General features: G+C 42.8%; 1 protein-coding gene across 2 annotated transcripts in view; it reads right to left on the bottom strand.

The window, feature by feature from the left end:
• The window catches only part of OLFM3 (olfactomedin 3), a 232,974-nt gene that overhangs the window by 46,462 nt on the left and 168,635 nt on the right, over nt 1–17,877 (bottom strand). For both annotated transcript variants that reach the window (XM_087719222.1, XM_087719221.1), the window contains exon 2: nt 10,481–10,627. In XM_087719222.1, coding sequence (XP_087575348.1) covers nt 10,481–10,627 — 147 coding nt within the window. The remainder of the gene's footprint in view (nt 1–10,480; nt 10,628–17,877) is intronic.

Raw genomic sequence — 17,877 nt, 5'->3', positions numbered from 1 at the left:
CCCTGTCCTCTAGTGTATGGGTGTCGAACTCATGGCATCACATTGCCGTCACGTGACATATTGTGACATCTTCCCCCTTCATGGAGCTGGAGTGGGTGTGGCCTGTGCGTCATGCATCCAGCCAGTTTGACATCCCTGCTCTAGTGCAATGATCACTCATCCCCGGAAACATTGAGAAGGTACTGAAGGAGATACATTCAGGAGGACTTTATGCTTTTAATACTTTGGGAGGGACTACTTGAGAGACCGCCTGCTGCCAATCACCTCCGCTAGACCGATTAGATTCCACAGATTGGGCCTCCTCCGAATTCCATCCGCCGGCCAGTGTTGACTGGCGACTACCCGGAGGAGAGCCTTCTCTGTGGCTGCTCCGACCCTTTGGAACGAGCTCCCCGTGGAGATTCGAACCCTCACCACCCTCCAGGCCTTCCACAAAGCCCTTAAAACCTGGCTGTTCCGACAGGCCTGGGGCTAAAGAGCTGTTGCCCCCGTCTTGAATGGTATGACTGTTGTGTGTTTTTAAATTATGTATTGTTATGTATCGTTTATTTTTTATTTTTTGTCTGTACCCCCCCCTTCCCTGATTTGATTTGTTAGCCGCCCTGAGTCCCCTTCGGGGGAAAAGGGCGGCATATAAATATAATAAATGAAATGAAATGAAATGACTACTTCTTTCAAAAGGGCTTCTCTCAATAGCAATATATATAGCAGTGGACTTATATACCGCTTCATAGGCCTTTCAGGCCTCTCTAAGCGGTTTACAGAGAGTCAGCATATTGCCCCCAACAATCTGGGTCCTCATTTTACCCACCTCGGAAGGATGGAAGGCTGAGTCAACCCTGAGCCGGTGAGATTTGAACCGCTGACCTGCTGATCTAGCAGTAGCCTGCAGTGCTGCATTTAACCACTGCGCCACCTTGGCTCTCAAATCAGTTACAGACCCAAACTCATCCCTAAACTTCCTGAACATTTTAGGCCTGTTGTGTGTTAACAAAAATGGATCCAGAAATACAGTACAGTCTCAGCATGAAGGATCCCTTTCACCTTGGAAAGATACCTCCCTTCCCCGTTCAGAAGTTTGCTGATTCTGAAAGGAAGACTGTTTTTATTTTATTTTGTATTTTTGCATCCAATAGCCAGTATAAGAGGGGAAACGTCTAGGAACAGTGATGCCACAAGGCAACTGTTCAGAGAATGTTTGCAGCTACGTGTGCTCATTATGCAACCTACTGAGAGAATGTTCTGTCAGTTTGAGAGCTGAAATTATCCTGGAGATCTCTCTTATTGTAATTTCTTCGCTTGAGGTCAGTCATATTCTAGCCACAACTTTGCTTTCTCTTGTTTTCCGTTGTCCCTGACGGGACAATAGATTCTCTGTCACGTCTTCTCTACAGCATTGGGGGGGGGGGAGGGTTGGAAAGAGGGAGGAAGGAGACCCCTGGAATTTAAGCAGGGGTAGGTTTGCTGCTGGCATTACTGTCGGTTCTGCTCTGCGCATGTGAGCATTTGCAAAGAAAAAGGTAGGCGCACAACAAAACCTTAAAAAATGAAAAACAATTTTTTTTGCACTGAAAATTGTTCTGCGCATCTGCAGAACCGAAAACAAGATGGTGTTCTCCGGAGGAGAACTGGGCCATGGCAGGTCTGGGTCGCTGTTAGAGCCGAGGTGGCGCAGTGGTTAGGGTGCAGTACTGCAGGCCACTTCAGCTGACTGCTATCTGCAGTTCAGCGGTTCAAATCTCACCGGCTCAGGGTTGACTCAGCCTTCCATCCTTCCGAGGTGGGTGAAATGAGGACCCAGACTGTGGGGGCGATATGCTGACTCTGTAAACCGCTTAGAGAGGGCTGAAAGCCCTATGAAGCGGTATATAAGTCTAACTGCCATTGCTATTGCTAGTTCCAGCGACCCAAACCACCAAGTTACTATCGGTTCGGCCGAACCAGTCCAAACCCGTAGGAACCCCGCCCTGATCTTAAGATACCCCAGCCTAATTCGGAGGTTCTGCGCTCTAATAAAAGGGAATCAAAACAAAGTCTGTGCTTGATGTTGAAATCATCTTTTATCACAGAGGAATGGGTTAACTATCTACTTATCTTATAAGATGTGGATTATCTCCATCGTTAAGTGCAACAGGTGTATTAAAGCACGTTGTGAACAAATTTGGACAAGGTGACATTGAAGAAGCACCACTGAGAGTTACTAATTAATGCACCTTTACCTGAGCAAATGCTAAGGGGTGCCTATAAGACCAATTACGGTATTCTGGGATTGTAGCATGACTGTTCATCTTCACCACGTAAGAAATGACAAGTGTCTTTGGCAGTAGAACCTGGCAGGAGGCCACGCAATGGAAAGGGAGCGATATTGGATTGCCTATTCGGGGCTGTCAGATTCAGCTTGTCGCTTGTGACAACAGAATGCCCTCCGGTAGATCATCTGTCCAGGCAAGTGGCAGCATCTAGCTAATTCTGATTGATCTTGGAAAGCTCAATCTCATTAGCACTTGGATGGAAGAACATAATGGACATCTCATTTCTCTCAAGAAAATCTCAGAAGGCAGCGATGGCAAACTATTTCTATACTCTTGCCAAGAAAACAACATTCAAGGATTTCTTCAGGAGTTGAAGGGGCCTTTACTTGGAACAAAAGGTATGGAGAGTAAGAAAGAGGAAAGAGGATGGAGATTTGCTTGATCTGTTGCCCAGACCAAGGGGGCTGGAACATTTTAAAAACCAACATTATAGGAAGGCTAAAATTAGAGGAGGCTTTGATTGTTGGGCAGATCATTTACTTGGCTTCTCTTAAGGATTCATCGTTATCTTTGCATTTCTATTTCTCCTTCTACATAGATGCAATAGATACAAACGCAAATAAACTGCTACAAATTCGACTGCAGAAAACACAACTTCAGTAACAGAGTGGCCAATGCCTGGAATGTGTGACCCGACAAATGCGCGGCCGACAACAGCGTGCAGACAAAATCGCGGCGATAAAACCGCGATGTCGACAGCGCGCCCACAAAGGTCGCCGACAAAAGAGCGCTGACAGAAGTGCCATTACGGTTAAGGTAAGGGTTAGGGTAAGGGTTAGGGTTAAGGTTAGGTTTAGATTTAGGTTTAGGTTTAGGTTTAGGGTTAGGGTTAGGTTCAAGGTTAGGTTCAGGGTTAGGTTCAGGGTTAGGTTTAGGGTTAGGTTTAGGGTTAGGGTTAGGGTTAGGTTTAGGGTTAGGTTTAGGTTTAGGGTTAGGTTTAGGGTTAGGTTTAGGGTTAGGTTTAGGGTTAGGTTCAGGGTTAGGTTTAGGTTTAGGTTTAGGGTTAGGGTTAGGGTTAGGTTCAGGGTTAGGTTTAGGGTTAGGGTTAGGTTTAGGTTTAGGGTTAGGGTTAGGGTTAGGGTTAGGTTTAGGTTTAGGTTTAGGTTTAGGGTTAGGTTTAGGGTTACCTTTAGGGTTAGGTTTAGAGCGCGCTTCTGTCGGCACGCTGTTGTCGGTGCGCTTCTGTGCTCATTCATCGGCGCGATTTCAAACTCATGCTTTTCTCCCCGCGATTTTGTTGGCGCGCTTTTGTCAAGCACGCATTTTTCGGCGAACCCCTGGAATGTACTACCTGACTCTGTTGTTACATCCTCTAACCCCCACAGCTTCAACCTTAAACTGTCTAGTGTGGACCTCACCCCTTTCCTAAGAGGTCTGTAGGGGGCGTGCGTAAGCACACTAGCGTGCCTACCGCCCGTCCCTACTGTCCCCATTTATTCGTATCCATTTCCTGTGTTCATGTCCATGTTTATACTTATACCTGTTATCTCGCACATTTTTGACAAACTAAACAAACAAACACTAAAAGCTTTGAGGAAAAATCACAACCGCCTTTAACGTGCCGAGGTGTTATTTCAGGGAGGAAGCAGTGACTATTTTATAGCAAACATAGCTTGATTGTTGATGCTTTTCGTGATAAAACAAACAATTGCTCTCTTACCATCTTTACTCCCCGAGAAACATTTGGTTTCTGCAGCCGAAGTCATACAATTTAGAGAGTTATTGAGAAATGGGGGGGGGGGGGGCACGACAAATTTATATGCAGCAAATGCAAGCTTGGTATGTATGGCATAATCATTCCTGAAAACAAGTGATGGAGTTTAATAGCTTAAGTCTATTCGGCAGATTGAAATAAAAGGGTGATTTGGATTCTATTCCAGCTAACGGTTGAGCTGAGTAGAGAATTGGACCTTTGGATTTTCTGCAGGCATGGGTCAATGAGACGATGACCTTTGAAATAATATTATAAACAGAGATGACACTTTTTTAAAAAAAAATTGGAGGAACACATTACCAAATAGGCACTGCATAGCAGCATTTAACAATGCCTGTTGCCCTGGGCAAGACCCAAAAGCATTACTGTAAATAAACATTCTAAAGACTGACCAGTTTCCCATTTCTTATTTTTAATTACAAGAATCTTACAAAAAATTAAGTTGCCTAACCTTGTTGTAGAAACAAAAGATGATGATGACAAGAGGTTGCAAATCTGGCTGAGCTTGTCTGGTCTCAGTAACTACATTGGTAGCAGTGGTGGGTTTCAAAAATTGTTGGAACCTACTCTGTGGGTGTGGCCTCCTTTGTGGGAGTGGCTTGCCACGCATGTGACCGGATGGGAGTGGCTTGCTGCCCATGTGACCAGATGGGAGTGGCTTGCCGCCCATGTGACCGGATATGAAATTATGAATTAGTACTTAGGTCGGTCCAAGTAGCTATTCAGAAGTTAGTGGTTAGAAGCAATCGTAAAGCAAGATATGGAATTAAAACCAGAAATATTTTGTTGGCTGTTTGAAAGGGAGTATAATATATATTTAATTTTACACATGTTAGCAGCTGCTGGAATTGTGTTTGCACAACAGTGGAAAAACAGAGATATGTAAATGAATAAATATTACAATGTGCAGGAATAAATAAATTGACAATTAAAATCAAGAAGGCTTTGAATACTTTCTCACGTGGGATTGGTTTTAGCAATTGGCAACTAACGGAAACAGAAATTAGAAATCCAAAAGTATGAAAGAAAACACCAATTATGTAAGGAAAGGTCCCTAAAATGTATAAGGAAATATTACTAGATCATTATTAATGCGTAGATAACTGCGGGACATTACACACCCACCAGTGGTGGGTTTCAAAATTTTTTGGAACCTCTTCTGTAGGTGTGGCCTGCTTTCCGAGTCCACTGGTGGAACCTCTTCTAACTGGTTTGGTAGATTGGATGAACCGGTTCTACCGAATAGGTGCGAACTGGTAGGAACCCACCTCTGATTGGTAGGGTCTCCTTAGTACTCAAAGGGAGACTACCTTGAAATAACAGGACTGGGATGCTGAAGGACTTTTGGGAAGATGGTTAAAGGTAAACCACTTACATACACTGGTGAAGAAAACTGCATGGATGTGTCCATGAAATCACTGGAAGCCCAGCTCGATTGGAATAACAAGGAGAACTCAAGGAGTTTAGCATTTATGAGTAAGCACAATTATTTATTTCTTTTCAATGAATTATTCAATGCAGACCTTATGCATTGGTTCAAGCTGAAGTAGCTAATGGAATTTGAAAAGACACGCACGGAGGTTAAAGCAAAATATTAAAAAGGAGTAATGCTAAAACAATTTAACCACTAAAATCCTAGCTGAAGAAACATGTTTAACTGCTCTCCCCGAAAGTGGACAGAATGCAGGTCCGGTGCAAATCTGAAGGGAAAGTATGAAAATCACGGAGTGACAGGCGTCTTCTATCAGCTTCTGTTGCACAAATATCCACACAGTGACTATTTGCATCAAAGTATGACTGAATACATACTGACTATACAGAGGCATAAGTGCATAAAGTGAGTTTTCTGTTCTACCATGGGACACCAACTCTCCAATGAGTTGGCTGAAATTGATAAGAATGTTCTTCTTTCAGCCTGAAGCCATTAACATCTCCTTCTGAGGCTACTAATCAAAGAGAAGAGGATGATTCAGAGGACCTGATGGAACACGCTTATTCCGGTGGTGGGATTCAAATAATTTAACAACCGGTTCTCTGCCCTAATGACCATCTGGGTAGGTGGGGCTCAGTGGTCATGTGATCATGTGGGCATGGCCAACTCAACATCACTCACGTCAATGGGCGCTTCACCTTAGCTGTGACAATGTAATAAGGGTTAACCAGAGAGGCAGTTTCTGTAAGCAGGGCAATAAATATTAGGCTAGAAACAACACCAGAATGTTTCCTTCCTGCCTTCCTTACAGGATTAGCCCTGTAAAGTGGGAAAAAACAAAAGGAGATTTCTTCCAACAATCGGTTCTCTGAACTGCTTAGAAAGTTACCAACCGGTTCTCCTGAATAGGTGCGGACCGGCTGAATCCCACCACTGGCTTATTCCTCCCTGAAGCTTCTGACTGTACAAAAATCACCTCTATGAGCAGGATGGTGAGGATAAGCTAACAACTTTTTCTCAAAATGGTTTGGGTGGAAAAAAGTCATGTTATTGAATCATCAGTCAGAACTAAGATTGTAATACAGGATGAACAACGCAGCAGAAAGATTAACTTGGTCTCCAATCCTTGTGTCATAAAGGTAACATCTGAGTCAAGCTGGTGACTTCTTGACCATATCTTTCCATTTTCAAAGTATGACACTGGTTTGGGATATTGTTTTTTTTTTAAAAAAATATTGATTTAAGTCCCAGTCCTGGGTATTTCCTTACAAACCAGTGGTGAGATTCAAATAATTTAACAACCGGTTCTCTGCCCTAATGACCATCTGGGTAGGTGGGGCTCGGTGGTCATGTGACTGGGTGGACATGGCCAACTCAACGTCACTCAGGTCAATGGACGCTTCGCCTTAGCTGTGACAATGTAATAAGGGTTAACCAGAGAGGCAGTTTCTGTAAGCAGGGCAATAAAGATTAGGCTAGAAACAACACCAGAATGTTTCCTTCCTGCCTTCCTTACAGGATTAGCCCTGCAAAGCGGGAAAAACAAAAGGAGATTTCTTCCAACAATAATAGCAATAGCAATAGCAATAGCAGTAGACTTATATACCGCTTCATAGGCCTTTCAGGCCTCTCTAAGCGGTTTACAGAGAGTCAGCATATTGCCCCCAACAATCTGGGTCCTCATTTTACCCACCTCGGAAGGATGGAAGGCTGAGTCAACCCTGAGCCGGTGAGATTTGAACCGCTGACCTGCTGATCTAGCAGTAGCCTGCAGTGCTGCATTTAACCACTGCGCCACCTTGGCTCGGTTCTCTGAACTACTTAGAAAGTTACCAACCGGTTCTCCCGAATAGGTGCGAACTGGCTGAATCCCACCACTGTTACAAACCCCCCACTAATAGGGTCTGACTCATCTTTGCTTTTATAATCAGGCATTACAACCAGTTCATATTGCTCAACAATTGCTTTGCTGGATCACTCCAATGCTTGGTTTAACGTCTTGCTGGATTCATTGGTAAGATGGAATCAGAGCAATGCAGCCAGAGATGAGAATGTAATACGGTACTATCTGTGTCAGGAATGATTAATGACAAAACACACCAAAGGCAGTGAACGGGTGATTGGAATTCAGCAAGGCTAGGCCAATGAATCATCCAGAGGTGCAACAAGTAGAGTACTATAGCATAGCCACAGCTACTGTATATCTAACTGAAATTATTTCCCCAAAAGTTCTGGTGGGATTCAGCAGTGGTATTCTGCCACTCCTTACCGGTTCAGGCGAACCTATTGCAGCGGCTTCTGGAGGCTCTGCCCACCCGCCATGATGTAATATGCAACCTTCTGCACATGTGCAGAAGGTGGTGTGCATGCGTGACCCGACAAAAGGGCGAACGACAAAACCGCGCCCGACAAAACCATGACGTCATCAGCACGGAGACAACAGTGTGGAGACAACAGCGTGGAGACAGAAGGGCGCTTTACAACAGCGTGTCGGCAGAAAGCTGATTTAACTTAAGGTAAGGGTTAGGTTTAGGGTTAGATTTAGGGTTAGGTTTAGGGTTAGGTTTAGGGTTAGGTTTAGCGTTATGTTTAGGGTTAGGTTTAGCGTTACGTTTAGGGATAGGTTTAGCGTTACGTTTAGGGATAGGTTTAGGGTTAGGTTTAGGGTTAGGGTTAGGGTTAGGTTTAGGGTTAGGTTTAGGGTTAGGTTTAGGGTTAGCGTTTAGGGTTAGGTTTAGCGTTAGGTTTAGTTTTACAGCGCGCTTCTTTCGCCACGCTGTTGTCGCCACGATTCAGCGCTCATTCGTCGGAGCGCTTTAGAACACACGGTTTTGTCACCGCGGTTTTGTCGGGCGCGGTTTTGTCGTTTGCCCTTTTGTCGGTGAACCGTGTGCATGCGCAGAAGGCGGTGCACAAGGATGGTGGCTCATGCGAGTGTACCGAGCGCATGTGTGAGCACGCTTACATTTGCGAACCAGTAGCGAAGGTAAGCGAATCCGACCACTGTCGGGATTCTTTGGCAATTTTAGGGACTAGTTTCAGGATGCCCTTGCCAATTAAAATTAGGCTTTCTCAAATTGAAGGAATCTCTATACAGTGCAGCAATGCTCTCAGTTAACACCGTGTGTCTGGTTTTCACATCATTAATTGAACAGCTCAACTGTAGACTTCCTTATTAGCCTAGGATTTTAGATCCTGGAAGTTATAATTTAGATTTATGGACTCTTAATGTCCATTACGTTCTGGATATTTCAGGGAACTTCTGATATGGTACAAGTTATAATTCTGAAAAACAGGTGAGTAATTGGACCCTGAATGAGCCCATAAGGATTTAATGAATTAATTTCTTACTGCGTGCGAAGATTTATCTCATGGAATTTACTGCAACTATACTGCTTTGAACATTATCATTTTATTTTAGATTACTAAAATTAAACTTGCCTAATCATCATTAGAGTCTTTATTGTCCCATTCCCAGCAATTTCTGTTTTCAGGACAACATAACAAAATAAATTACATCAATGAACCAGAATGTTTTGTTTCTTGGCTTTTCTTTGTAACTGCTTTTTTGCTGCTTACAGAAATATTTTCTTATAAATACTTATTAGGGAGACCGAACGCACTGCAAGCATGAATTCTCACTTCCCAGAAATTAATGGCAAGCTTGGTGCATAATCATTTTTTGACTTATTATCTTATATATTCTAGAAAGTGCTTATTGTGGCGCGGTTGATTATTACATGGAGAAAGTGGTTAAGGGGAAACTTTTTTAAAAAATTGAAAATACATTATTTGTGTAATGGAAAGACAGTGTTAGTGGGGGAAACAAATCTCCATAAATACCTTAATTTGAGAACGGACTGACTGCAGCTTCAGGCCTGCAAATGAGCCCGGGGTGACATTTTTAAATCCAATATCCCGATACTTTGAGATGGAAAATACACTGAAACGGCAACGAATAGTATTGCTGCAGTTTAGGAAGCAAGGGAAAGTTGACTTCTCAAAAAGAGGAGGAAACTATTTTGCACCCAGTTGCTTGCATCTTAATCTGGGTTCTCTTTAAACCAAGGTTTCCCAACCAGCAGCTAGCCGGGGAATTCTGGGAATTGAAGTCCTCATGTCTTAAAGTTGCCATGGTTGGGAAACCCTGCTTTAAATATTGTCTTTTCCAGGGACGTGCAGTCACTAGAGGCAAGAGAGGCGGGGCCTCACCAGTCATGAGGAAAAGGAAAGGATTTTAAAGATATTTTTTTCAAATAATTAAAGCAAAAGGTAGTTGCTGCCAGATTCACAGTGACTTGGAACAGTGCTTTGTGTTAACCATAGGAGGAAGCCAGAGAACTAGGGGCCTCTTTTGCATAAGGAATTTTTCACCTTTTAAGAGTTAAGCAAGCAAAAAAATTCCTTATGCAAGTGAGGCACTTATTCTCTCGCCTCCTGTAGAGGGCATTTTTAGAGGCTTTTTAGAGTTCTCTGGGAGCAACTAGCTCAGTCTGACTCAGAGCTCTGGCCTTTCATGAGGGGAGGGCAGGGCAGGGAGAAGCAGAGTTGAAATCGTCTCTGAAACATCTGGAAAAGGTCCCTGTGTGGGGAGGGGGGAGGAATTCAAAAAGTTTGATCGGAAGACAGCAGGGGAAGTGGGGGGTAAGCAGAGGAGCTCCTTTCAAGCCTTTGGAAAATATATCCAATCCAACTTCTGTGTTTGTGTTTGAGAGTGAGTGAATGAGAGAGGGATCCAAGTTCTCTGTGTGCGTGTGTCTGTTTGAGAGAGGGGGGAGGGAGGGAGAGAGGGAGGAAGGAGGGGGAGGGAGAAGAAAAAGAATGGGAAAACTTATTTTGCAAGGGGGGAAATATGCTGTCGCTTTAAATCGGAACTGAGCATGCCTGGCTCTGGAATTCTGGGAGTTGAAGTCCACAAGTCTAAAAAGCTGCCTCACCAGGCCTAAAGCTGACCGCACGTCACTGGTCTTTCCTCTGCATTGCTGAACAGATCAATCAAAGGAACACAATGAGTATGCTCACCTTCTCAAGCAGTTGCCTTAACTGCTTGCTTTTAGCATCCCTGGAGCATAAGTTTTGTTCTGGGGCGACCACGGTACAAATGCATCGTCCATCGGGGTCTTGCGCGGAACTATAAACCTGCCACCCTTCCTTGGGACTGATTTGAGTCTGAAAAGAAAAAAACAAGGTGTACTAAGTGATGAGCCAGTACTGATGAAAATTGAACATTGGCGTGGTCTTTGCAAATGACTTGTCCACACCCCCCAAAAATCAATCACCGTCTTAGAAAATAAAGATGCTTAAGAATGCGTAATTGCTTTAGAAAAGATGCATATGGTATCAATAACATCTTATTTATTTATTTTAAATATTGATATATCTGCCTATCTTCCAGCCAACTCTGGGCGGCTCCCAATCAAAGGTGTTTTTTTTTAAAATCCAACCAAAATCATTTTAAAACTATAAAACGATTAAAGCATGAAACATTCAAAACAACAAAAATCTAATGCCAAACCATGCTAATGTACCATCGTCATGCTTGGTGTTGGTGGTGGTGGGGAGCTGATTCTTTAAGGCTTTACAGAAGACTAAAAGGGTGGAATTGGACTTGCTTAATGAGTTGCATGATTTACTTAACAACATGGCTGAACTTCAGAGCACAAGATATTCCGTAAGGCAGGGACTGCCATGAAAAAAGGAACACTTCCTATTTCCCGTTAGCTTTCCATCCTTCTGAGGTCTGTAAAATTAGGACCCAGAGTGTTGGGGGCAACACGGTGATTCTGTAAACTGCTTAGAGAGTGCTGTAAAGCACTATGAAGGGGTGCATATATATCTAAGTGCTATTGCAATCCCTGCTGAAAAAAAAATCAGAGTTGTTTGTTGTACTTACAGTTTAACTTATCCTATTAGACAAAGTTATTGGGCAAAAAAAGGGGAAAACCAATGTATCTTGCTTTCTATCATTTGGGTTATTTGTACAGTTGTAGCCTAACATCTGGTCCACCAAATACCTGTAACCTCCGAAATTCTTATTAGCCAGTCTATACTGGATTTGTGGGGAAGAATATCTGGATCACTTGAATAACAGTAGCAAAATATACCCTCTTTAATCGAGAGGTGGCAATGGAAATGGAGGGTAGCTCTACTTTCTTAACTGTTTTAAAATGGCTACCGCAGGATACATGTGACTGTGATACTTATTTATTTATAACATTTATTGGCCACCTGTTCTGACCGCCCCCCTTCCCACACCAACACACTCCAAGTCAAAGATACTTTCCGGAATTTATTAACAGACAGAGAGGTCCTTGGCAGCAAGCCGGCACAGATAAGCCGTGGCAGCAATCCAACATAGATAAGTCATGGCATTAATCCAGCCTGCCAAGCTCACAATTCCAAGCTCACATTAGGTCTTGTGTTGACTTCTGCAAGAGGGGCGTGTGCACAAGCATTCTTTTTATAGTCTGGAGAGGAGCCTAATGACCACCAGCTGAGTGCAATTACCTCCTGTGCTTGCGCAACTGTTCCTGACGCCTATTAGCTCTTCGATACCGGGCATCCAGGAACAACTCACTACTGGCATCCGGATCAATGTCCCTTGTCTCCTCCCCACTGGTCCAAGGCTCAGGCACCTTCTGGTGGCCAACCAGCCTCTCTGCACCCGGCTCGGAGTCGGAACCCTGTCCAGGGTTCTCCACATCCTCCAGAGCTGACTCATAGGGCCCCTCGCTGTCGGAGTCTGGTGGCAGCTCCAACAGATCCTGCTGGGCCACAACAGCCACCCATCTTGCCATATTTCTAGAGGAAATGAGGTGAAATTTCTTACACCCTGCCCAATTTTTTTTTTTTTTTTAAAGAAATATTTTAGGCCTGCTGGAGGATTAATACTCATATTTCATAAATTACTGCAGCAGTAATAGATTCAGCAGCTGCAGTAGTGGTGGCTGCAATACTAGAAGTTAACAGCAACAACAGCAGAATTAAAAATGCTGTTCAGCTGCCAAATCTTGACAATCCTGGGGAGGGGGATTGTGAAGGATTCCACACACCACAAAAGAATAAGTTAGGGGGCACAGGGAGGACTGGGTTCATGGCCACTCTGGCCAAACTCTTCATCTTTATTCTCAAGTAGAGTAAAGTTTAAATAACTACATAACTATAGAGCCGAGGTGGCGCAGTGGTTAAATGCAGCACTGCAGGCTACTTGAGCTGACTGCAGTTCTGCAGTTTGGCTGTTCAAATCTCACCGGCTCAGGGTTGACTCAGCCTTCCATCCTTCCGAGGTGGGTAAAATGAGGACCCGGATTGTTGTTGGGGGCAATATGCTATGTAAACCGCTTAGAGAGGGCTGAAAGCCCTATGAAGCGGTATATAAGTCTAACTGCTATTGCTATTGCTATTACATATTTCTTTGCTCATCCCTTTCATTTTCTTCCTTCATGTGACTCCCTTCCTTTTTTCTGGTTCCAAACATTATCCTCGCTAAACTCTTTGCTTCTGTTCTGTCTTCTTTTCTGACAAATTAATGGGCAACCGTTGCCCTTTTATCTTGTAACTGTGCTGTTTCTTCCTCGTTGTTTGTATTTATTGCTGTTTTACCTGTTTTGACTTTTGTAAACCACCTTGAAATCGCTGATAAAAGGCAGACCAATAAACAACATGTCTGTTTTAATTGGAAGCCTCCTCCCCATGGGCCAAGTGGAGGCAGCGACTCCAACGTGGAATTCAGAGCAGTGAATCAATTTGATTTTCACCCTGCACAGACATGACTTTTGCTTCCTTGCGAGCAAGGAATGTAGGCAGCTCTCTCCATCTAGCTGACATTTACTTAAACAGGAAAGCAAAGGCAAAAACGCCTGCCGTTTCTTTCAGGAGAATACAGTCTAGCTGGCTGGCTCTCAAGAGACCTAGAAACTACTCACTGATCTGTGAAAGAGGACGGAAGCTTCCCTAAAAGTGTTATAGGACACATTTTTCTTACATAAAATCCTTGCTATTACTTTAGGTTAGCCATATTCTCTTTCTTCTAGTCTAGATTTGCCTAATTTTGTGGTGGTTCTTCACAATGTTGGTAACGTGTCAGCGTTTCAAATATCATGCAGAATTAAATCAGAGTCTAAGGCAGAGCTATCCTTAAAGTTCCTATTTAATAAGACAGACATGTTGGCATTGTGCTATGGAATCCCAATACTGGAAATGACATCAGAATTCCACCCAGTTAAAAGTTCCTGATCTTGTCCCCACACCCACAATCCATCACATGGTCCAATCTTCTTCTTCTACACTGGCATCCACACCCAGCTGCTTCCGGTCAGGTGTACTGGTGTGGAGACAAAGGATGACCTTGGCTTCTAGTAAAGAATGAAAACAATACATTCCACAATCCTACTCCTGTCTATTCCCCCCTCCCATCGACTATACTAAAGAAACAGCATAATGAAATAAGAGAAAGTGTGGCAGGCCAAAATTCTAAAAGGAATATAATTGCAGGCCTGACATAACGAATATTACCTAATGTTCAGCTCTTCTAGAAATGCCACTTTTTCCCTCTCCCAAACTTTAATAAGGGTCAGATTTATACTGATGCACCTAATCACTAATTGACATAACAATATTATAAAAGACATAATCTCCCCTACTCTTCTCCTCTCTTGCAACTGGCATTTGAAAGCATCCTTGACCAACTCAGAGGTACACTGAATCTCAAATCTAATCACTCATTACTTTATTATCCATGACTTTATTCAATTGTCTTTTAATGCCATACATACTGATGACTATTGATCACATCTTGTTGTAACGCAATCGACACAATGCAGGTAGCCTTTGACTTATGACCAGAATTGGGATTCAAATTTCCATTCTTAAGCAAGGCAGTTGTTAAGTGAGTCGTGCTTGATTTTATGACTGTTTTTGCCATGGTTTTCAGCTGCAGTTGTTAAGGACTGTAAATAATGCAGTCATTAAGCAAATCCAGATTCCCCCTTTGACTTCTTATTGGAAGCCAGTTGGAAAAGTCGCAAACAGCGACCACATGATCTGTGATGCTGCAATCATCATAGCAATAGCAGTTAGCAATAGCAGTTAGACTTATATACTGCTTCATAGGGCTTTCAGCCCTCTCTAAGCGGTTTACAGAGTCAACATATTGCCCCCAACAACAATCCGAGTCCTCATTTTACCCCCCTCGGAAGGATGGAAGGCTGAGTCAACCCTGAGCCGGTGAGATTTGAACAGCCGAACTGTAGAACTGCAGCTAGCTGAAGCAGCCTGCAGTGCAGAGGTGGGTTCCTACCAGTTCGCACCTATTCGGTAGAACCGGTTCGTCAAATCTACCGAACCGGTTAGAAGAGGTTCCAACAGTGGACCCAGAAAGCAGGCCCCACCTACAGAAGAGCTTCCAAAAATTTTTGAAACCCACCACTGGTCCTTGGATAGGATTATTCTACACTATCATGCTCATATTTATAAAACTCAGTGCCTCTGTGGAAGGTAAGGATGGCTACTGCGTTTGTGGTGCAATCAGAACATTGGCTGTGTTGAAGTTGTTTTAATGCAAACCAAAGATGCCTTTAAAAAAACAAGTTTGCATCATATTCTTATGCATGCCAGTGCGGTGTGCGAGGTAATTTAAGGTGGTTCTGACAAGTGTCGTCGGCATCTTCATATCCAGTCACATGGGCGGCAAGCCACTCCCATCCGGTCACATGGGCGGCAAGCCATTCCCACAAAGGAGGCCACACTCACAGAGTAGGTTCGAACAATTTCTGAAACCCACCACTGCTGCAGTGCTGCATTTAACCACTGCGCCACCTCGGCATCATAAATACATGTGAGTTGACAAGCACCAAAATTTTGATCACATGATTGTAGGAATGCTGTGACAGATGTTAACGTGAGTACTGGTTGTAATTTCATTTTATTAGATAGTTCCCAATGTTCAAGTTTGTCAAGATCCTTCTGTATTTTAAGCCTGTCTTCTGGAGTGTTGCCTATTCCTGCCAGCTTGGTGTCATCTGCAAATTTGATGAGTTCCCCATTTATTCCCTCATCTAAACCATTCAGAAAGTTCAGTTGCCTCTTGAAAAAGCACCTTCGGGATAACCATGACCTGGATCCCTGAGAATCCTTATGGACATTTTGGCACATGCAAATCAGAGGTGGCATTCAGCCAGTTCTGACAGGTTCTGGAGAACTGGTAGAGGAAAATTTGAGAGTGGGGAGGGAATGGGGATTTTGCAGTATCCTTCCCCTGCCATGCCCACAAAGCCACGCCTAGAGAACCAGTGATAATTTTTTTTGAATCTCATCATTGATGTAGCCAGTTCAATAAATAGTTTAAGTCAAGATAACTTATGAACTTGTTAAAAGCCTTGGCTCTAACGTGGATTCTTGAGTGATCCCACTTCCTACTTTTCTCCTTTGGGAACTACTTATTTATTTGTTCCCCTTACTTTCTGTGTTTAACTAGTTAGTAACCCATAAAACAGCAGAACCTCTTATGCCAACATAAAGGAAATTTTTTTTTTAGTTCAAAAGTTTTATTTCTTTTAAAACAAACATTTCATCATTCCTCGATCAGTAAGACATTGAAGTACAATTTTTTGTGTGTCAAAATAGTTCTAGTTTACCACCAAATTCTTGTCTAGCCTAGTGTATACCCCTACCTCCCTCCCCCCTCCCCCCTCCCCCCAACCCCCCTCCTCCTCCCCCCCCCGACTTCCCAGAACCCGTACACGGTATGGATTTTTAACAAACACAGTCTAAAATCTATTGAGAAAAAAGAAATAAAGAAATTAATGACATTCTACATTGACCTTAGCTTCTTCTTGCTGAACTAACTTTAAACAATTTAAATCATTTCTGATCTTAAGCATAGGCTAACTGGAATTTCTTGGTCCCGTATTTATTTTGTATATAGTCAATCCATTTTTTCCAGTCTCGTTTATATCTCTCATTTGAGTGATCTTTAAGATATGCCGACATTTTAGCCATCTCGGCTAAGTTTGTAGATCATAAAGGAATTTATGCAAGATACTGTCGTAAGAAAGCTGAATTTCTAGGATGTAACAATGGCAGGGTCACCTGAACTCGTGTTAATATTGATATTCTTTAAAAAAGAAACCCAATTTAAACAGATATTAGGGAAGGATTTATTTTATGGATAAATTCAATTTTTTTTCCACCATGGGTTATTTCTTTATGTGCTTAGTTATTTGTTCTCTAAATGTTTTCTGTTAATTTCTCCAGAACATATTGGTAAGCTGACGAGTCTATAATTTTCTGATTCTCTTATTATCTTTTTCTTTAAAAATTGGCTTCATCGGCTACTTTCAAATTTCTCTGGTACTGTTTGATTTGATGGACAGGCCACATATTTTTAATTAACTCAGCAATTACTCATCTGAGCTCTTCCCAGAGTGCTTGGGTAGAAGGCATTTGAGATCAACTAGTACTCAGCAAAGTATCCCAGGATGTGAGGCAGGGGTGGGTTCCTGCCAGTTCTAACCTCTTCTATAGAAGAGGTTCCACAAATCTACCATGCCATTTAGAACTGGTTCCAGCTCCCCCCCCTCCCATCTGCACATCATCAAGATGAAGAGCGAGGGGAGGAATTCTGGGAGTTGAAGTCCACAAGTCTTAAAGCTATCAAGTTTGAACACCTCTGGTTTTTTTTCTAAAGGTTTAGGGGTGCAAGGGTCTTGTAACTTGACAGCTTTAAGACTTGCGTGCTTCAAATGCCAGAGTTTCTGAGCCAACATTTTGGTTGCTAAGCAAGAACGTTGTTAAGTAAGTTTCACCACATTTTACAAGTTGGCCACCCAGTCACATGGCTGGCAAGCCAATCCCAGCATCACATGGTTGGCAAGCCACTCCCACAAAGCAGGCCACACCTACAGAAGAGGTTCTAAAAAAATTTGAAACCCACCACTGATGTGGGGGGATATTTTAAACCCATGTGGACTACTGGTTAACCGTTTATCACTCCTTCTTGGTAAGTGGCACAGTAATTGCAGGACATGAATTTAGATTTGTGATTTAGAAGCTTTTGAAAATATTGCAGAAATATTTTCCAGAAAACTCCTGCCCTAGAAAAGTTTTCAATAGATTTTTTTCCAATATTCCATTCAAAAACATTGCAGCACAACAATGTACCTACCAAATCAAACATGTCAATGCATCCAAATCAACCCACAATGGCTCCGTAATATATTTCATTCAATCTTCAAACAGATCAGGCACACTTGAATAGATGTGACCTTTTAAGTTATGCTGAAGTTCTTTTTCAAATATGAGTGTTTGATCCCGGGTTAATTTGTTTAATAAAAGACAGAACCATCTGTAGTTGACCAAGGGCGGATCTATAGGAGAGCTCTTTTCATTTCTAAAGTACCATGGCACCAGTAGGTATTTTT

Source organism: Thamnophis sirtalis, unplaced genomic scaffold, assembly GCF_051295495.1.
Source record: "Thamnophis sirtalis isolate CommonGarterSnake01/CBP01778 unplaced genomic scaffold, rThaSir2_p1.2 scaffold_7, whole genome shotgun sequence".
Lineage (NCBI taxonomy): Eukaryota > Metazoa > Chordata > Lepidosauria > Squamata > Natricidae > Thamnophis > Thamnophis sirtalis.
This window is presented reverse-complemented; position numbering and strand designations above follow the sequence as displayed.